The sequence below is a fragment of the Leuciscus leuciscus genome (assembly GCF_965113295.1).
Source record: "Leuciscus leuciscus genome assembly, chromosome: 21".
NCBI classification, from domain to species: Eukaryota; Metazoa; Chordata; class Actinopteri; order Cypriniformes; family Leuciscidae; genus Leuciscus; species Leuciscus leuciscus.
Window position 1 is genome coordinate 20,279,078 of NC_138745.1, and position 21,596 is coordinate 20,300,673.

The window sequence follows — 21,596 nt, forward strand, 5'->3', positions numbered from 1 at the left end:
AATATTTTAGATGCTATGGACCCCCAAATGTGACCATCTTTGTGCGAGGGAACCCCATCCTTAAATTTATAAGGCAGCTATATATTTGAATGTATAAAGACTCAATTTATACTGTGAAAAATGTATATTATAAATGTGTAAAGTAGTATTTGGAAAATATTTGATCGACTATTACATTTTTTAAATTGCTTTGTTTTTATTTTTGCGTTTTTATTCTGTTTTTCTCTAAACTTTTCCATGGACCCACTACCACTCCCTTGCGGCCCCTGGTGGTCCCCGCCGGACCCACTGGTGTTCAATACAGTTTTGTTCTGATTATAGTGATTAAATTCTTCTTAATCCCTCGATCTTATAAAGTATCAGTTCACTGAAGTGTAATATGTTTAAATATTATAAAGAAACAAATAACAAGCCCTGTATACAGCATCACATCTACATCGCGTCGCGTCAAAACAAGGACGCGCCTGTATAGCCTCTGATTTGACGACTCAAGACTGACGTCAGGATTCTGCCGCGTGCAACGTGGTATCGTTGATTATAATTGGAGCGTTTTTGTTTTGTCGCGTCGCGTCTCACGCGTTCAATTTTGATGGGGTGTCCCTCCCTCTCCACCCGTAACCTCATTTATTGTGCGCTACGCAGGGGTCCATTGAGTCGAATATGTGGACCACGAATGATAGACATTTAATAGTGGAATCTAGTGTAGCTATGTAGATATATTTGTTTCCGCGGCGCTCGAGATAACAACCAACAAATTGGTATCCACTTTAACGTACAGTACGGTAAGAATTTCATCATTATTCTAATGTATTTTCCTATCCCGTCTGTATTACCGTTGATTGAAAACGCCTTTACTGTTATGGTGTCGCATGCTGTGCACTGTAGAAGCTGAGAGTAATTCCTCGACGTTTGTCAACAACCTGCATTGTTGAGCACAGGTTGATAGTATGGTAATAAAGCACACATACTCGCAGTTTAATCACAGTCACTGTCGATTAGACTGATATGGAGTCTGCGGTACACAGATGCTTGGCCTTTCTTAGACTGCAGGGCAGAAACCAGTGGTGCATTGGAAAACAATGAAAAGGAAACAGTCTCCCCAAGTAATAAGATCTGATGTGTCCCGAATCCCGATGCAGCTGCTGCACCCAGATTTGAGGGCAAAGACAACAACACAGGAAAAGCTGGTCAAATCAGACTGGATATTTCAAAGAAACCCTTTTGTCATATACTGTTATATACATTTGTGTACTGTGTACATATAAATACACACATATGCACGTATACATTTAAGAAAATTGTGTTTATATATGAAATATTTATATATATAAATTGTTTAAAAATGTATATACATGCAAATATTTCTTAAATATATACATGTTTATGTGTGTATTTATATATACAAAATAATGATGATATACAAAATAATTATACACAGAACACACACATATATTATGTAAATACAAACTTTTAATTTGGATGCAATTAATCGTTGCCCAGCACTAATGTATGTATGTATATGTGTGTGTGTATATATATATATATATATATATATATATATATATAAAATACAAATGTTATTTATTTTCTCTCTGATTTAACCCATTTTTTCCAACCAGAGGCCTCATCTCATCTCCAGTGAACTTCACACCAATGGCTGATTCAGACACATCTACATCTGATCAAAAGCTGCACTGCCCACATACACCCGTCTCTCTTTCATTACCTTTCCTGAGGGAAGGCAGTGATGTCTTTGAGAGGAAACCGCATCAGACAGGGGAACCTCTTAGCCCACTGCCAACCAAACGCACACGCACCTATTCAGCGTGAGTACCTATGTTAACAGTGTAAAAATATTTAATAAACTTTGTGTAAATGTAGTGCAAAAAGGATTTTGAATGATTTTTAAATTCTGTCTCACTTTAATGTTGACAGATATTATTTTTTTTACCAATATTGACACTCGTCTTCTTTGTTCTTCAGTATTGGGTCTACCGATAAGTGCAAAGAGAGTGAAAAATATATAACAGTTTAATAAATTTAAAGATCTCAAGTCAAATAGTCCTAAATAAATAAAATGAAACCATGAAAATACATTTTGTGACAATTAAGACTTCAAATCAACGCAGACAAATAAATAATATTTTGAATGTTTAATATGTGGGCTGTGCAACGATTAATTTCTATCCAAAATGTAATTTGTGTTTACATAATATATGTGTGTGTACTGTGTATAATTATTTTGAATATATGAATACACACACATGCATGTATATATTTAAGAAAATTTTGTTATTTATACATTAAAAAAAATATATGTATATATACAGTATATACATGCAAATATTTCTTAAATGTATACATGTGTGTATGTGTATTTATATATACAAAATAATTATACACAGTACACACACATATATTGTGTAAACACAAACTTTGCGATCAATCGTGATTAATCATTGCACAGCCCTAACTATTGTTATTTTTAATTATTTAATAATAATTAATTATGTATATTATATAATTTAATATTTATAAATAAGATAAATATTCATATTATTTATAAAAATTCTATTTTATAAATGTTTATATAATTATTATTTTATATTATTAAATGACATGGTTTTTATTATTTGATAAAATGTAATGCATTTTCGTTTTTTATTGTAATAAAATAATGATTATTTATTATTGTCAAAAGCAGAAGTAAAACGATAGTTGAACATGTTCTGCATTGGCTAACAGTCTGCCATGTTGCAGACGAAGATGAAGGAGGAGAGAGAGGTAGATCTTAATATCAGCCAGTTTAACTTTATTATTAAACAAAACAAAGGAGATAATAAAAAAACAGGAATCGTTGGAGTACAACAACGTAACAGCTTTGGCTTCAACTCAAAGACAATACAGGACAATGGACAGAACTAAACTCAGGGCTTAAATACACAAGATAATGACAAAACATTAACCTGACACAGACACTGAAATATATATATATAAAAAAAAAAAAGTTATTGTATTGAAAAACTGTATAGAGAATCTATGGATGTATTGAAAAAAAAAAATAGTATTGGTGCACCATATATTGTTGTGTTCATTTCCACAAAACATAAAGAGGTGTTTTGCTCTTCTTATTTACTAAAATGAATCATGTTAGTTGATTTGAGCCTCTTTCCTCTGGTGTTTTATTAGATCGGTGAGAGCCAAATCTGGACCCGTCTTCAAGGGCATTTGCAAGAACTTCTCCAGGTCACAAGGTCACGGATTCATTCAACCCTCCCATGGAGGAGAAGACATATTTGTTCACATCTCAGAGTAAGTGAATATGCAAATATAATTTTAGAAATATACAATATCAAAAATACCTGTAGTTTTTGCATCGATTTGTTTAACCACAGTTCTCTCTTTTTTTTGTCTAGTATTGAGGGTGAATATGTGCCTATGGAGGGGGATGAGGTGACCTACAAAGTGTGTCCTGTTCCTCCCAAGAACATAAAGTTCCAAGCTGTTGATGTGGTGATCACCAGCCTTTCTTCCGGAAGGAAGCACGAGACCTGGTCTGGGCAAGTTATCAGCTCCTAGCTCACACATTCAGGCCCAATAGAGGAAAAAGGAGATAAAGGAAGGGATTTAACTCATGGTGCTCATGCTGGCGTAAAATGGTGTTGTGTGTAAGTAGGATAGGGATGGAATAGTAATTAGGGTTATGCAACTGTTGGTTTTTTCCAGCCTGGCAAATAAGCAACAGGAAGTTGGTCTGTTTGGAAAATGGTTTGGGATGCAAGTCAGCTGAGCTTTGATATAGCATTGCCAGAACATAACATAACATAACTGTGAGCAGCAGTGTTGCCCTTGTTTGAATATTTGTCATTTATATGCACTTAATTATGTATTTATTTTCATTTTATGTACAGAGGTATTTGATTTCATTGTGCTGTGTATGTTCAAGTCATTTATGTAAAACGGATTTCCTAAAATAAATGAATACACATCAATGAAAACTTTCATTTCTTTACTTGTAATTGATAGGACTGGTATTCGTTTTCTGTAACAAATCACAAAAATCTGTTAATTTTGTCAAGAACAATGCTTCTAATGATAATTCTAATAAAATTGAAATAACAATCATAATGCAGTGTTTTCTCCTAAGTTTTTCCTGGACAGATAAAAAAAAAAAAAAAAGATTTTTAAATTCCACTCAGATTATGTAAATAAAGTGCTTATAGAGATATAATTTATCTCTGCGAATTTGGAGATTGCAAAAGTAAATGCGTAATCAGGAATGAAAATAAATATTAACATGTAACAAATTGTAATACTTTTTTTTTATTATAAAATTTCCACTGATTACTGCATGTATATCAAATATACATAAAGTATAGGCCTATATAAAATGAAAAACAAAATACACATATTATACACTATTATCCAGTGTCAAAACCAAAACTGTTCCCTTGTAAAGACCAAGCGGCAACATTCTAATCTGAAAAATGAAGCCTACCCGGAAGTGCGAAAAACTGCAATACATCGAAAATCCGCTAGGGGAAGGTCCCAAAAGGGAGCAAATGTCCATACACCCCCATGTTAAAATGTCCGTTTTCACAGCATAAATTCATGTTTTTACAGGTTGGTCCCATGGACTTTTATTGTATTTTTCGATAGGTTCCGAGTGCCTGACAACTGTGAGGGGGGTGAATTTTTTTCTAACTCGTTAATTTAGATCGTATTTAGATATAAAATGTATGACAAATAAGGGCGCGATTGACAGCTTGATTGACAGCTGACAACGAGCATAGGCTGCGCCGAGTGGAATTCCTGAAATTTGACGTCTCGGCCATGATCTGACACAACACATCATACCTGTAAGTTATCCTTTCTGAACATTTGTATTGAAATATGGCGCCGCCCATACCCCCCATAAACGGACTCAAAACCGTTCTTCAGAAGTCTATGGGTGACGTCACAGACGCTTTGTCCATATTTTTTACAGTCTATGGTAAAGACTTACAAGTGTCAAAGTACACCCATGAATTCAATAAATGTGTTGAGTGATGTAGTGCCACTGCCATCTATCGGCAGAAGAGAAGCAAGAGGTGACATGTGTACAGTTGTCCACTAGAGGGAGAAGTACATCATGAAAACTAGAGATTGTGGTTATGTGGACAAAAATTAAACTGTCAAAGAGTGCACTACACATGAAAAATGCAGGACTATTTAAATTTCGGTGCGGAATGCAATACAACAACAACAAAAAACTATGAAAGGATAATGATTCATTATAATGATAATTATTATTTTATAATACATATTGCACCATCAGCTCATAAACCAGCAACTAGTTATGGGGCAATTCTACAAAGAAACAACTACTCACTGTATATAATCACGCATTTATTTACGTGCAGTGAATGAAGGTTAGCTAGGGAAGCGAGAACCGCTGGGGGGATAAAAACAAACAACAAATGACTTATGTCTGCTGACGTCTTTTGATAGAGATTAAAATAAGATTTACTTTTTTCTCAGAAGTCATAAATGAAACTGAACCATAAAGTGCCATGACTATTGTTTGATGATAAATAAATCATTACAGAGGGAAAGTATAAACGTGTAGGAAAGAGTGGCACATTCAAGTACATTTAACAAGAAAAAAGCCTACACAGTCCTCCTGGGGATAAATTAATTTAAAATAAAAAATATGTAGGCTATAGGCCATAAGGTATTTAATATACCTAAAATAAATAAATAAAAATAGACATGCAAATAACCTACGCACAACAAATCATATCACGCATCACCAGGAGTAATTTATTATCCTCCCCTTACCTGGGAAAACAAACAAGACAGGTGCTTCATTCTGATTGCCAATGACGCATCCATTTATCACGGGACGATGACTTTATGGCTCAACCTTTGTCCTTTCACTCCTCTTCTCACCATTCTAAAACATGTCGTTTTCTTTGTACACTAGTGTTCAATAGACTCAGAGAGCTTCTGCTTCAGCTGCTTTAACAGAAATTTGATTACTTACCCATATTCTGTATGTTTATAAGAGCACCTCTATGAGAATATTAGGCCTAAACTCTCTCTCTGACCGTAACTGTGTGAGCAAGCCTTGTGAACTTGCAATCTAGACAGCAAAAAAAAAAAAGAAAAAAAAAAAGTGGGCCTATGATGCCCATAAATCCTGTCTTTGAAGGCAGCTCACTAGGGGTTGGGACGCGGCCACTGACTATGTTGTTCATTAACACGTAACACGCTGAGGTGAGAGCAAAGTTATCAGTGTGAAAGTGCGACTGTCTAGGACAAAAGACCAGCTTGGATAAAACAACCTTATTAGTGGTTTCCATTTTTGCGATATTCACATAAATAGGATGAAGTCTGCAGGAAAAAACTCAGGAAAGAACTGGACAATACAAACTTCTATGAACTGAAACATAATGAAAATCAGTTCTGACTAGACATTGGGCGGCGTCTTTATCTTTCTTCCTCACATTTGACTATGGATTATTACATCTGGTTATTTGCATGTCTATCATGGGCATTCCTAAAGCAAAGTCACTTCATGAAAGAGTCTTGTTTTAATGGCACTCTTCTGATGAATGTTATTTTATTGGATGACGACGTGTCGCCCTGGAGTATCAATTTTGTGAAGCCTGCGGTGATGAGGGCTATTGAATCTGATTCTGCGATCAACTCAAAAGATGGTAAAGTACAATACTAACAACATTTTATAGAATATGAGGAACTAATCAACACCATCAGAAATTACAGTCTTGTGAAGCCATAATTAAAGGGGTAGTTCACCCAAAAATAAAAATTCGGTCATCATTTACTCACCCTTAAGTTGTTCAAAACCTGTATGAATATCTACCTTATGTTGAGCTCAAAAGAAGATATTTTGAAGAATATGGAAAACCAAACAGATGCTGGTCCCCAATGACTTCCATAGTATGAAAAAAAATTACTATGGAAGTCAATGGGGACCAGAAATATCTGGGTCTAATATAATAAGGGTTCTTCAAAATATCTTCTTTTGTGTTCTACAGAAGAAAGAAACTCATACAGGTTTAGAACAACTTGAGGGTGAGTAAATGGTACAATTTTAGGGTGAACTACCACTTTAAAGTTATGTAAAACAAACACAAGATTTAGTGACAACTTAATATTGTTTAATATTTCAATCAATGCCATGGTTTGAGTGGTATTTGAATAATTAAGGAATTCATTTGTTTATTTTTCTACTTTTTCAAGGTGTGGATTTATCAGTGAAATTCAGAGGGTTTCAAACCACTTACTTCTTAACAAAAGGCTGCGCCAGTAGCGCCTGCGAGGGAGTTGAAATTTTAAATGATCTTGCGGTCAGTTTTGGGTCTTTTATTTCCTCAGACATACTTTATAGAAGCTACAATATAGGCTGTATGAAGTTCACACAGATTATTGTGACTTCTTTTGTAGTTTGCAGGGGAGGAGGGATGTGCTCTGCTGGGACCAACCTGCACATATGCCACTTTCCAAATGGTTGAGTATGTTAGATTTTGCTTTTACAGTTATTTGTCTGTATTGTACATTTCCTTGCTTTCTTATTTTAGTTCATGCTATCTGTCTCCTTAGGAATCAACTTTAAATCAGTTATAGTGCTCACCCCTTGTAAAAAAAAGAAGTGTAGGCCTATTGAATGTGCATTTAGTGTTCTTCGAATCCTGTCCAGTGTTCTTTAAAACACTGGACTATAATATGAATAAAATAAAAGTCCACTTAAGTGCACTTAAAGGGAGTACACTTTCATGACTGCTTAAAAAGTGCACTTTGTCAAATGAAAAGTCTTACTTGACTAAAATGCGTGTTTGAGCTGTTTTAACTGAAGGCAACTTGCACTGATATTATCTTAAAATATGTCAGTGCCATTGTTTTGTCTCAAGATGACCATCAGTATTGTTTTTTTTTTCCTCTAAGACACGTTTATAAAAGCTTCTTAAATGCCCTAATTGAACTAAGGCCTAATCCTGGCTTAATCTAAACCCTGTCTGTGAAACTGGGCCATTACGTTTTAGTAATTTTATGTCATGCTTTAAATAATTATTTTAATGTGTTGATTAACATACTAAAGCACATGTAAAACTTGATTATAATTTTAAATGTACTGCTTTATTCAGTATTACATTTGAAGTGAATATATTTTAAATGTACAAAATTTGCACCTCATCATTATAAATGTGTAGTTACAAATATATTTAAATGCATATTTTAATACATGACATATAATAGAAATTACATTAAAGTATATTTTAGTTTACCATAAATGCTTGTCAGCACATTGAGCTGATGTACTGAAAGTCTAGTTAGTTAGTTAGTTCACTTCACCCAAAAAACACTTTCACTAGTTTACTTACGCAACTACTTTCAACTCAAGTCCCAGAAAGGTAGTAAAGACATAATTTAAGTAATCAATGTGACACATACGTGTTGTGTTGACATGACAGCAGGCGTTGTTGAAAGAACGCATATTGGAGAGAGATTAATATTTTGTTAATAGAGTGGTACATTTTTATTTTTTATTTTTGGCAAACAAAGCCCTCGGCTTCATGAAATTGAGGTTAAACCGCTGGAGTCACATAAATTACTTTAATGACGTCTTTGTTACCTTTCTGGGGCTTGAAAGTGGTAGTGGTGTAGACTGTCAATGAAGGGGCAGAAAGCTCTCAGATTTCATCAAAAATATCTTAATTTCTGTTCCGAAGATGAACGAAAGTCTTACGGGTTTGGAACGAAATGAGGGTGTGTAATTAATGAGTACTTTTTTGGATAGTGTACTTTTATGTTTATTCATCAGGCAGAGACCGTTGACCAACAAAACTAAAACAAATTGTATTTAGTGACAAAGTTGTAGTATGATAGCAACAACAGGACCAACATTGAGACCTCACTGAAAAGATAACGGACCTGTCAGCCTATTTAAGAAAGGGACGTTTTTGGGGTGATTTCATTGCTATTCAAAACTGAGTTTACTCAACAGCTGATATGTGTTCGTTCGACCACTTTTGTAGTTTGGAGATCGGTCTGAACCTCAACATGCCCATCATATCAGCAGGAAGCTTTGGATTGTCTTGTGACTTCAAGAGAGATCTGACTCGCCTTCTGCCTCCAGCGAGAAAAATCTCCAGCTTCTTCTCTTACTTTTGGAAAGTCGAAGATGAGATCAAGCCTAAATGGGAAACAGCGTATTTATACAAGAAACCGAATAACACAGAGGACTGTTTCTGGTGAGGATGTAGTGTATTCTACATTAATAGTTTGCAACAACAGTTTCTTGAAAGAATATAGGAATATTCCCTTGTGGCTTTCTGATTTTTGGGTCTTGTCTGTAGGTATATAAATGCTCTTGAAGTGGCTTTAGGCAACTTTTCTACCAGGTTAAAGAAAATAGTGGTTCTACGAAAAGAGGATGAGCTCACTGATGCTCTGGACAACCGTTTCCGGGAGAGCAATCGTGAGAACTTATTTAATTTGAATATTAGTTTGTAAATGTTTATATGGTCACATGTTCCACTGTTACGTTCAAAAAGTCAAACTTTGAAGCGTGTTTTTATTTGTTTTGTAACTTTATTTCTATTTCACAGTGTTCATTATTTGTGGGACACCTGATGACATCATGGATCTGAAGAACGGCACTATGAAGTGCGATGAACAAACTGCTTTTCTTCTGATTGACCTTTACAAGTCAGTCATTCACTTTCAATTCCTGCTTTCTTTAAGCTAGAGTTTTCTAGGATATCTACTGATCTTGACTTAACTAAATGTTTATGGATAGCCAGCTAAATGAGATATATAACTGTGCCAATCTCAAAAAGCCTAATTTAAAGAGTCTAGAAAGACTGGGATTTGTAAGTGAGAAACAATCAATACTAACTTTCTCTCACAGCGACAGATATTATAATGAGTCATCTAACGATGCTATGAAGAATGTCCTGGTGTTAACAATGCCCAACACAAGACAATACACCATTGACACTTCTGGTAACAACACGGTAGGTACCGTGTTTTTATTGATCTCTCTCCTGACAGGCCAAAACCCAATGTAATTTCCAGCACTCTCTAATCACCATTTTGGAAATTACATTTTTCTTGCTATATTTAATTCATAAGCTTGCATTTATGTATATTAAATACACATTTATAAATATCAATCAAGAAATATATTTTATATACACTACGGTTCAAAAGTTTGGGGTCAAGATTTTTTTTGAAAAGAAATGAATACTTTCAGACAAAATGCACAAATCAAAAGTGATTACAGAAGATTTCTATTTGAAATAAATGTTCTTTTGAGCTTTCTATTCATCAAAGAATCTTATTAAGAATCAATATTAAGCAGCACAACTGTCTTTAATGTTGATAATAATAAGAAATGTTTTTTGAGCACCAAATCAACATATTAGAATGATTTCTGAACGGTCATGTGACACTGAAGATTAGATTAGACTAGACTAATGATGCTGAAAATTCAGTTTTGCATCACAGGAATAAATTACATTTTAAAATATATTAAAATAGAAAGAAGTTTTTTAAACTGTAATAATATTTGACTATTTTTACTGTATTTTTGATATAAGAAATACAGCACTGGTGAGAATAAGAGACTTAAGATTAAAAAATTTGACCAATCCCAAGTGTACTTGAATGTAGCTTAATGTACCATACCTTTTTAAAATCTGATATAGATCATTTTCACACAATAAATATTAAAATAGTTTATTGTTATTTTATTCATTCTTTAGGTTGTCAGTTGCACTTATGCAATAATTTCATTTTTTTTGTTGAAATTTCACATTTTATGTAATGTTATAAAATAAAATAAAAGAAAGCTTCATTACTTTGTTATGTGTGCTATTACAGTGTTCACATTTACATGCTTAGTCTTAGATCTAGAAGTACTAACTCTCATCTCCTCACTGTTCTGTGTGCAGATGAATGATTATATTGCAGCATATCATGATGCGGTGCTGCTGTTCAGACAGGTGATGAGGAACATCTGGAACACAGCCTTCTCAGAAATGCAGGATATAGAGTCTGTCAGCATGAACTACTTCAGAAACGTGTCTTTCAAAGGTGAAAAGCTTCAGCCATGTCTTATAATGTTGTAGTTGCTTTAGTAGATCCACAAGATAATTAACATTTGTAAAATCCAAACCACAGGCATAGCAGGAGATTATCAGCTGGATGAATATGGTGACAGGGATCTGATCTTTTCTTTGATCTACACTAACAGTGAAAATAAGGTATGCCACAGATTTCATATATATCAAATCTATTTACAGAATGGATTTTTATTTTATTTATTTTTTTAGCAAACTATGGAGTGATTATTGGACATTAAAACTTACCTCTTTTTTTACTTTAGTACAACATTCTTTATGAGTTCAACACTTCCACCAACCACACACAGCTAATAGACAGAAACCCTTCCTTCATTTGGCATAACAGACTGCCTGAAGACCATCCATTAATAGAGCCAAAAGGTATGAGGATTCCATCACTTTTAAAAATCAAATGATTGTAATTTTAATGTTAAAAAAACGGTATAAATGTTGTGGTAAAATCCTCTTATTGGGTTAAAAGAAGTTCCCTTACTCTATATGGTGGAAAACTGTAATAGATCTAATGGGTCATTTCATGTGATTTTACAGTAAAATGCTGTTAAATGCACACTTTTTGCAAGGAAAAAAAATGAAGTGAAAATTTACAGTGAAAAAACATAACTTTGTTTCTTCTTTTTTTGTTCTTATCAGTTATATACATTAGGGTTCAATGTTCAACTTAATGTGTTGTTAATTCATTTGTATTTTTATAACATATTTGTGTCTGCGTTTGTTTTATTACACATAAGCGAGTCACGTAACCAGATTCCTTTTAAATTTACAACAAAATATAGTTACTTTTTCAAATAAGTAACGCAAGTTACTTTGTTTTCCCATTTATTGACTGTGTGAACATGATGGTTATTGTAGTTCTAGACTAAATGTGAACATGCATTTACTCATCTTACTTGCATATACACTAATTCAGTATTCCTCAAATTGAATAAAAACATAAAAACAGTAAAATGCAAACTCAGATTAATCTGCAATAATTAAATGTTAAATAACACAAATATACTTTATGTATTTAATCTCACATTATTAACCAATGTCTTTGCTGCTGACCTTCGATGATCCAATTCAACCATACTAATAAGCAAAAATGACTTATAGTCACTAAAAAATAAACATCTCATTTGTGTTGTTGCTGAAGTAAGAGTGTTGAACTTTCTTCACCTGCGTCCTATTCTTCTGCAGTCCAGAATGGCTTTCTACTGTACAGGCGTGAATTTGCATTTCTTTTTGCATTTGCACTTTTGGGACGAAAGGGCTTTTACAAATGGCAAAAAAATAAATATTTTTGGTTATTAAAAAACAAACAAGCAAGCCAAGCGCAGGTGAGAAAAAATAAAGCAAAAGTAATGAAACACAATACATTTTTTAAGGTGTAACGCAGTATTATAAGTGATTACTTTTAAAGTCCCCCTGTAGTCAATAATTTTATCCCTTAAAACTCATCTTTAATCATCAAAATGAAATATTTAAAAGTTTTTTCTATAGTATTTACCACAGCTTGTCTCTTTGCCACCTGTGTTTTTAAGATGGTTGTTAGTAGGGGTGTAACGAGAACCATATATCACAATACTGAACTCACGATACGATATTATTGCGAATTGCGATAAAATTCAAAATTTTATATTACATTGTGGGTGTAAATGAATAGGCTTGGACTTGGTGCTGGTAACCCAATGCACAGGACAATGGAGACACCAGAATAAAAATATTCATGATGCTATTTTAGACGAATATACTATAGTGATATATTTAAAATAATGTTGGCCACTTTTTACTGGTAAGATAAGACATTTGGCATTATTATACATTATATATAGTAGTTTAATGTAGTACTAAAATTAAAACTAACTTTTGGGTGAACTATCCACGATACATTTTCACTCTCCATTGTTGCATTTTTGTATTGTGATATATTGTGACACAATATATTGTTACACCCCTAGTTGTTAGTAATATTATAAAGGTAAAAAACTGAATTTAGTAAATTAATGAAACATATAGTTTTTACTGGAAAATTAAGTTCAATGTGTAAAACCTAAAATATTGCTACCATTTTAACGGTAAAGTTCTGGCAACAACAACTGCTGGGGTTTTTTAACCATAAATTTCACTGTTTGTTTTTATTAGTTAAAGCATCAAGCATATTTTACTGTATATTGTGTAATAATGTAAAAATGTATTATGTATGTGTATATATACATACATACATTTTATTTATGTATGTAGTATATGTAATTTTATTTATGATTTAAATGAAACCAATATTTATTTATTTAATTATATAGGCTTTGTCAACACCAACACCATTGTCATAGTTTTGTGCACCGCTGCTGTGGGTATCATGGGTACACTTGCCTTCATCTTTTACTGGTAAGGGCAATAAATTGTTTTTCACTATTATTATATGTCCCTTTGTAATGCCACTTTTTGTAATGCTACTGGTTTTTCCAGTACATATCTTATATGCATATTGTGTATGAAATTGTATGTACCAAGATATTTACAATTGTTTCTGTATATATTTTAAAGGCAAAATAGACATTACCATCATTTGCAGAAAAAATGGTCTCACATTTCCTCAGAGCTCATTTCCCCTTTAGAGTTGAATGAGTGGAATATGATCAGTCTGAAGGTAATGTATTGGCATCAAAGTCTTTAATTCACTTTTTATAATAATGTTTTTTTAAATGTTTATGTTTACAATTTTTTACTGCATGAATATTTCATTGTTGTGATCAGATTGAGGAAGACTCTACACAAAATAGTAGATACATCCTACGCCGTGCACGCTATGATAAAAAGGTACAGTAAATACTCAGTTTTATCCAAAATGATTCCATTAATATGAGTTTTTTTTAATTAGTAGATTTTTTTTTCTTTATAGGTTGTTATCCTTAAGGAGTTAAGGCTCACAGATGGAAGCTTCACTGAAAAACAGAGGATAGAGCTCAATGCGGTAGCAGGATTGCATTCACTTCACTGACTGACATTGAATCATTTTAAGAGAAAATCTGAGAAACTTTGTGTTGTTCACAATAGATATCATAATGTCGCTTTCATTCACAGCTCTTGAAAATTGATTATTACAATCTTACCAAATTCTATGGGACAGCCAAATTTGACAGTGAGTATTTTGGCGTGTTTGAATATGGAGAAAGAGGATCCCTTAAAGTGAGTATTATAATGAGCCTCGTACTATGACGTAATAAAAAAAAAAAAAATCGAATATAGTAAATGAATACTAAAATATGGATTTTTATTCTTTTAGCATGTGCTTAATGATAAGATTTCATACCCAGAAGAAACATTCATGGACTGGCAGTTTAAGATCTCTGTCATGTATGACATTGCAAAGGTAATGATTACCTACATTTAGAGTATTTTCTTAAATTCAAAATTATTATTCAATTCTTTGCATATAGCAGTGTCTGAATGGATCGTTTAACATCTATTCCTGCTAGACGTGCTATATACGCACGTCATTAATAGTTATGTAAATGTCCTATACTAACACAGATTCTCGTATGAACTTTTTGACCTCCTTTAGGGCATGTCTTATCTCCACACAAGCAACATTGCAGTCCATGGACGTCTTAAATCCACTAACTGTGTGGTTGACAACCGTATGGTTGTGAAGATTGCAGACTTCGGCTTCAATACAATTCTCAGTCCCAGTAAAGGTGAAAGGGTGGTATATTATTAATATTATTTTGACAAAGAAGTTCAGTTATTTCTACACTTCTACGCTTATTTTGGTTAACCATTTGCTTACGTTAATTACCTATTTTGTGTTTCCACTTCTCTCAGATCTGTGGACGGCTCCTGAACACCTGAGGAAGCAGGGGATCTCCCAGAAAGGAGATGTGTACAGTTTCGCCATCATTTCCCAGGAGATCATGATGAGGAAGTGCACATTCTACTCGCGCGCCTGCTCTAATCGTGCTGGTGAGACAAGAGTTATAGACAGCTGCACAAAAAATACACAATCATCAGTGACACCTACTGGTGATTTATCCTTCATCCATGCAAAGTCCACACTTTAAAAGCATAATTTAGCCAACATTTTTAATTCTCTACTCATTAATTTACTCACTCAAAAGTGCTGGTAGCTTTTTTCCTAATTTATCTTTTTTTACAATAAATTAGGACTGTAGCTTAAAAGTTAAAAAGTAGCTTATATGTGGGCTGTATACAAAGTCTACTGAAGCCATTTAATAGCTTTTTTTGACAAACATTTTACCACAAAATATGAGATTCTAAATATGTTGATTTACCTGTTGTTTACAAAAACATGGTGCAAATTCAAAAAATTTAATTATGAAATAAATGTACATGATTTCATCATGTGCAGTGACCCATGCTGCACAGACCAATTTTCAGTTGTTTATGATTACTGCTTTTAGCAATTCATTTTATAGAGATTGTGTTTTTGTTTTTTTAGATCAGGCATATTTCAGAATAGGTTTTCATTTGTTTTAATGTTGTTGTTGTTTTTCACTGTAAGACAACAGCAGGACATTTGATCTTGACATGAACAATTGATCTTTATTTGATATTGTTTTCCTTGTCTCTCTCACCACCTATGTATTTTCTTCAAGCTCAGTCTTGTTCTTTTCTTTTCTTTTAGTCTCTTTCATCCACCACCTGTATATTTTCTTGATGCTCAAACATTGAGAGGGAGACCATCCTCTAGGTTCTTTAAGATTTAAGCCCCTTTCACACAACGCGTTGATCCCAGAAAATTGCTATAAAATGAACTCAACTGCACCAGACTGATGCTCATCATTCCAATTTAGCGTGGGCCGAGTATTACGATATAATAGTCTATTACTGACACAGTGTTTTGTAATGGAATTCCAAATACCAGCAGCCATTACGCCAAGGAACCAGGGTTACAGTGTTCCCTTTCGAAATGGAACTCAACAACATTAGGTCTTGGATGCGATAGGGAACAAATACCCACTCCGCCATGCCACTGGGATGCTTGTCTCACTGGGTGAGAATATGCACAATCACAGAGGGCATAGCATACATTGACTCAGCAGATTATTTTAGCTGGAGTCAGAGCGCCAATCCAGGGTGCGTCCATAAAAAGATGTACATGGACCGTCTGATGTATAAGATATTCCAGGTTCTATGCTTTTATAGCAAGGGAAAACCTGGCATATACAACCTTCCTACCTCCTCTGTGGGTTATTCTAGCCTAACTCTAAGGAATAAAAAATGGCTCAGCTGTGACAGCCTCTTAGGCTTAAAACAGCTCTTAGGGAATAATTGCCACAGGGAGAAATATGTCACTGTCGAACTTGGCCATTACCACTATCACTGGGAAACCACAGGGGTGCTGCTGCTCTGCTTAATTATCCTATCCACCTTATTCCTGACGAGCTTACTGCGTTTTGAATTCCACTTCCAGTTTGGGGAACTTCCATTCAAAAAGACTAAAACGAATCATTTCAAATCATAAGGTTGCCCTACAAGTAAAGCTTATCCGTCAGTTTGACTCAATGATCTATCAGTTTTCTTTCATGTTTTATTTCACGAGAATAACGTAGTATCACGCAATACTGAAGTAAATATATTGTTTTTTATTAAGACCCAACGTATGTTACATAATACAGATTACCACAGTGATATTTAACCATCCGATTTTGCTGTGGAAAGATTCACGCTTTTGGGGTTATTCATGGTCTGTTGAAAGTACCTTGATGATGCTTTTACACTTTTAAAATGTCCTTATATTGTTCAATGGTTGAAGGGTGAGTAGAATAATGTAATGTCATTGTACACAGTTTAAAATATATATATTATTGCGTCCATAGAGCTAGTCTTAACGGAAGTTACACCCATAATCTGCGCAAAGCGTCATGGGGCGTAGGAATAATGTGGATATCAACAAAGGGGTAGCGCTCACACCCTGCTTGCATTCTGCTATAGGCGGTGTTCAGTTTTTAGTTTTTTCGCTTGCCGTAGTAAGTGACAGATATCAAAGAGAGACTAGGAGAACTTCCTCGACTCGTGCATTGTCAACCCACTTAATAGTTAAACAGGGATCTGATGACTCCGTTCCCCTTCTGCCCCTCTTCTCTAATAACACCCACTCCAGTCGGGAACTTGTTCTTTGTGGAGTTCGGGAAGGCTAATGGGTGAAGGGCAATTATGGCCTGACAGGAATCGCTCGTACAGCCTGCCACAACAAGGGACTTCCTGTTTCTCACGCCCACAAGCCAGATCCAATCTGGTTGTGGTGTGTGTCATGACGTCCAACAGTATGGGGGGCCACATCATGATCGAGCAGATCGCTCAAACCCACGACTGAGGATCGCTAAAGAGCCATACCTCTCTCGAATTCCTCAGCCAGCTCAACCTGCCATCCCCACCACTTAAGCCTCCTCTGTGCTTCGCCAACAGCGGGGCCTGAGCCAGGAGGTGCAGACGCCTGTCCTACATCCCTCTAGCATGAACGGAGCTTCCGCAATGTAAACTTCTCACAATGGGCACATCCAGAGACCTCAAGCACTGAACACACGTGCTCCTCACCCAAGCATTGAACGCACAGGTTGTGTGTATCCTCAGGGTGTCAGAAACCTGGGACACGGAGGAACACACTTCCTGAAATGCTTGCTCGAATTCTCCATTATAGATTCGCCTTCACTACGTGCTAGCTAAACAAACGGCTCCTGAAGACAAAAAAGCTGATGATGTGTATCACTTATACTTCCAGACGCTCTGCTAATGACGTCAAGGACTGTTGCCGGCCAATGAAATTGGAGTGTGTTACGCTGATGACATTCCAATAGCGTCGATCCAAAATGCAGTGTTGTTCCACTTCAAAAGGGAACTGACAAAGTGACTCCAATGACAGTTACAATAGCCATTTAAATTATTATTCACTAATAATCTTCCCCTCCAATGGGCTGTGGTCATTGACTCTCATTGAATTCAAGAACTGGATTAGTCCGATTTGTCATTCAGAACTATTTTGTAATACTTAATTTGCACTTGTACTGACTTAATTTAAAGAAAGATTCATTCATTCATGATCATTCCAATATGGGAAGAAAAAAAATGACTTAAATATCAATGACAGGCTTCAAAAGGCTTGGAATATGGTGCAGGATAAATACTTTTATGATATTTTTATGGTGCTTGTTTTGTCATTTTGGAGCTTGACAGGCCCAGTCTTCATTCACTTATAGCTATTGGAACGAGCAACCAGGATATTCGTGATAAATTCACCTTTTGTGTTCCACAGAAGAAATTCAGACAGATTTGGAACAAATTGTTTTCATTTTTAGGTGAATTAATTCTTTAACTAACCCACTTTCCTTTACCAGAGAAGCTAGCCAGAGTGCAATACCCTAGTACGAACTCTTTCTTCAGACCGGATCTAAACTTTGAGAACACCAGTGAAAGAGAACAAGAGGTATGTATGCATTTGTTTGACTCATACACGAATAGTTATTTGTACTAATAGCAGCCAAACAGTTCTGCAAAGAAGCCTAAACATATAGGTAATTGACATGAAATACTTTTGGAAAGGTTTCATGTTCTGTGGTGTGACATGTTATACTTCACTAAAGCTACAAAACTTGTCAAAAGTTTGAAAACATTACAAAATATATATGTTTTTGAAAGAAGTCTCCTATGTTCACCAAGGCTGCATTTATTTAATCAAAAATACAGTAAAAACAGTAATATTGTGAAATATTATTACAATTAAAAATTAAAAAATGTAATTAATTTCTGTGATGCAAAGCTGAATTAACTCCAGTCTACAGTGTCACAAGATCCTTCAGAAATCATTCTAATATGCTGATTTGGTGCTCAAAAAACATTTATTATTATTATTAACAATGTTGAAAACAGTTTTTAAAAAGAGAGAAATTAAAAGTTTTTATTAATCAAGGATGCTCTAAATTGATCAAAAGTGACAGTGAAGACATTTACAATGTTACAAAAGATTTCTAATTAATAAATGCTTTAATAAATACAATACATGCAAATCAATTCTGTTCATTGAACTCTATTCATCAGAGAATCCTGAAAAAAAGTATCACCATTTTCACAAAAATGTTAAGCAGCACAACAGTTGTTAACATTGATTATAATAATAAATGTTTCCTGAGCACCAAATCAGCTTATTAGAATGATTTATGAAAGGATCATGAAGACTGCAGTAATGACTGCTGGAAATTCAGCTTGGCCATCACAGGAATAAATTGTATATTCAAATGCAACCATGTTGAGCATAAGAGAGTTCTTTAAAAAATATAAAAAATTGTTGTTTCCAAAGTTTTGGCAAGTAAATAATTTTTATCTAAAAAGTAAGTTTCGTTTAAGTTGGCTCTTTAATCGGTTTCTCCAGGTGTGCATGCTGATCAGACATTGCTGGGACGAGGACCCAGACAGAAGACCAGACTTCAAAAAGATAGAAATCACTCTATGGAAGATTGTCAGGTCACTTTTAAATGCTTTTGTTCAACATTGAGAAATCTTAGATGACTTGGTAGACAAAGAAGAAAGAAATACAAATCAAATCAGATCAGATCATTAGCATGCATGATGACCATCTGAAAATCTAAATGAAAGGAGATTGAAATCTCTCTAATACATGATTTTCTGATTTGTTTATGATTAGTCTGGACAACCAGGAACATGAGAGCTACATGGAGAATCTGATCCGCCGGCTGCAGATGTATTCCCGTAACCTGGAGCGGCTGGTTGAGGAACGCACAGCTCTGTACAAGGCTGAGAGAGACAGAGCGGACTGCCTAAACTTCATGCTTCTGCCTGGGTCTGAACACAACTAACAGAAGAACACCCCAGAATCTTATTGTGATCATTATTAGATATGCACATTGATTATTGGCCAGTATTAGTAAATATTAAATTGAAGACATGCTCATTTTCCCTATTTTTACATTTAGATTATCCTTGCTGTCATTTAATGCTCAATTAATGTTAATCTTTAAAGTCACCATGAAATCAAAATGGACAAATCTCTTTTCTCTTCTCTTCTCTTCTCTTCTCTTCTCTTCTCTTCTCTTCTCTTCTCTTCTCTTCTCTTCTCTTCTCTTCTCTTCTCTTCTCTTCTCTTCTCTTCTCTTCTCTTCTCTTCTCATCTCTTCTCTTCTCTTCTCTTCTCTTCTGTTCTGTTCTCTTCTCTTCTCTTCTCTTCTGTTCTCTTCTCTTCTGTTCTCTTCTCTTCTCTTCTGTTCTCTTCTCTTCTGTTCTCTTCTCTTCTCTTCTGTTCTCTTCTGTTCTCTTCTCTTCTCTTCTCTTCTCTTCTGTTCTCTTCTCTTCTGTTCTCTTCTCTTCTCTTCTGTTCTCTTCTGTTCTCTTCTGTTCTCTTCTCTTCTGTTCTCTTCTCTTCTGTTCTGTTCTCTTCTCTTCTCTTCTGTTCTCTTCTCTTCTCTTCTCTTCTGTTCTCTTCTCTTCTGTTCTCTTCTCTTCTCTTCTGTTCTCTTCTCTTCTGTTCTGTTCTCTTCTCTTCTCTTCTCTTCTGTTCTCTTCTCTTCTCTTCTCTTCTCTTCTCTTCTCTTCTCTTCTGTTCTCTTCTCAAGTCAAGTCAAGTCAAGTTTATTTGTATAGCGCTTTTCACAATACAGATTGTATCAAAGCAGCTTCACAGTATTACATTTAAATAATACAACAAAGTTTATTTCAAGAGGAATTTATTGATTGATAAAATTAAATTAAATATCCCCAAAATATCCCCAACTGAGCAAGCCAAAGGCAACAGTGGCAAGGAACCGAAAAACTCCATCAAGTGACCTAATGGTGTCCTAAAACTCCATCAGGTGACCTAATGGAGAAAAAAAAAACCTTGGGAGAACCCAGGCTCAGTCGGGGGCCAGTTCTCCTCTGGCATTTATGAGCTAGAGGCCGGATTGTAGTTTGAACTGTGGGATTATATGAATGCCTGGCTGAAGAGATGCGACTTTAATCTAGTTTTAAACTGGGAGAGCGAGTCTGAGCAACGAACAGTATCAGGAAGACTATTCCAGAGTTTTGGAGCCAAATGTGAAAATGCTCTCCCTCCTTTGGTGGTTCTGAATATCCTAGGTATGACCAAAAGCCTTGAATTTAGTGATCTTAAAGAGCGCGATGGATTATAGGGCGATAGAAGATCCGTTAAATAGACTGGAGCTAAGCCGTTTAGGGCTTTATAAGTCAGTAGCAATACCTTGTAATTAATACGGAACTTTATAGGTAACCAATGCAGTGATGATAAAATCGGTGTTATATGATCATATTTTCTTGATCTCGTAAGAACTCTAGCGGCGGCATTTTGGACTAACTGTAGCTTGTTTATTGAGGATGCAGGACAACCAGCTAATAAGGCATTACAGTAATCCAGTCTCGAGGTCATGAATGCATGAACTAACTTTTCTGCATCAGAAACTGATAGCATATTACGTAGCTTAGCAATGTTTCTAAGGTGGA

The 21,596-nt window shown here is 34.9% G+C and overlaps 2 protein-coding genes across 2 annotated transcripts in view; both read left to right on the plus strand.

Moving 5' to 3' along the window:
- Nucleotides 1-573: 573 nt before the first annotated feature.
- csdc2a (cold shock domain containing C2, RNA binding a) lies at nt 574-4,128 on the plus strand. Its single transcript, XM_082151155.1, has 4 exons — nt 574-782; nt 1,620-1,826; nt 3,190-3,312; nt 3,417-4,128. Exons 2-4 carry the CDS (start codon nt 1,654-1,656, stop codon nt 3,577-3,579), a joined length of 459 nt encoding a protein of 152 aa, XP_082007281.1. The 5' UTR covers nt 574-782; nt 1,620-1,653; the 3' UTR covers nt 3,580-4,128.
- A 2,092-nt stretch (nt 4,129-6,220) lies between these two features.
- Nucleotides 6,221-21,596, plus strand: part of gucy2cb (guanylate cyclase 2Cb) — a 39,303-nt gene continuing 23,927 nt past the window's right edge. Inside the window, exons 1-21 of the mRNA XM_082151115.1 lie at nt 6,221-6,701; nt 7,249-7,355; nt 7,453-7,520; nt 9,042-9,257; nt 9,363-9,484; nt 9,615-9,714; nt 9,917-10,022; nt 10,962-11,103; nt 11,191-11,273; nt 11,396-11,513; nt 13,433-13,517; nt 13,677-13,779; nt 13,887-13,949; nt 14,032-14,103; nt 14,214-14,318; nt 14,416-14,502; nt 14,695-14,827; nt 14,955-15,092; nt 18,485-18,573; nt 19,516-19,607; nt 19,789-19,944. Of these exons, the coding sequence (XP_082007241.1) occupies nt 6,497-6,701; nt 7,249-7,355; nt 7,453-7,520; nt 9,042-9,257; nt 9,363-9,484; nt 9,615-9,714; nt 9,917-10,022; nt 10,962-11,103; nt 11,191-11,273; nt 11,396-11,513; nt 13,433-13,517; nt 13,677-13,779; nt 13,887-13,949; nt 14,032-14,103; nt 14,214-14,318; nt 14,416-14,502; nt 14,695-14,827; nt 14,955-15,092; nt 18,485-18,573; nt 19,516-19,607; nt 19,789-19,944 (2,390 nt within the window). The 5' untranslated portion in view covers nt 6,221-6,496. The remainder of the gene's footprint in view (nt 6,702-7,248; nt 7,356-7,452; nt 7,521-9,041; nt 9,258-9,362; nt 9,485-9,614; nt 9,715-9,916; nt 10,023-10,961; nt 11,104-11,190; nt 11,274-11,395; nt 11,514-13,432; nt 13,518-13,676; nt 13,780-13,886; nt 13,950-14,031; nt 14,104-14,213; nt 14,319-14,415; nt 14,503-14,694; nt 14,828-14,954; nt 15,093-18,484; nt 18,574-19,515; nt 19,608-19,788; nt 19,945-21,596) is intronic.

Coding starts and splice junctions, on each gene's coding strand:
- csdc2a (XM_082151155.1), top strand. CDS start 1,654: ATGGCTGATTCAGACACATCTACATCTGATCAAAAGCTGCACTGCCCA. Junction 1,827..3,189: donor CGCACACGCACCTATTCAGC/GTGAGTACCTAT, acceptor GTGTTTTATTAG/ATCGGTGAGAGCCAAATCTG. Junction 3,313..3,416: donor ATATTTGTTCACATCTCAGA/GTAAGTGAATAT, acceptor TTTTTTGTCTAG/TATTGAGGGTGAATATGTGC.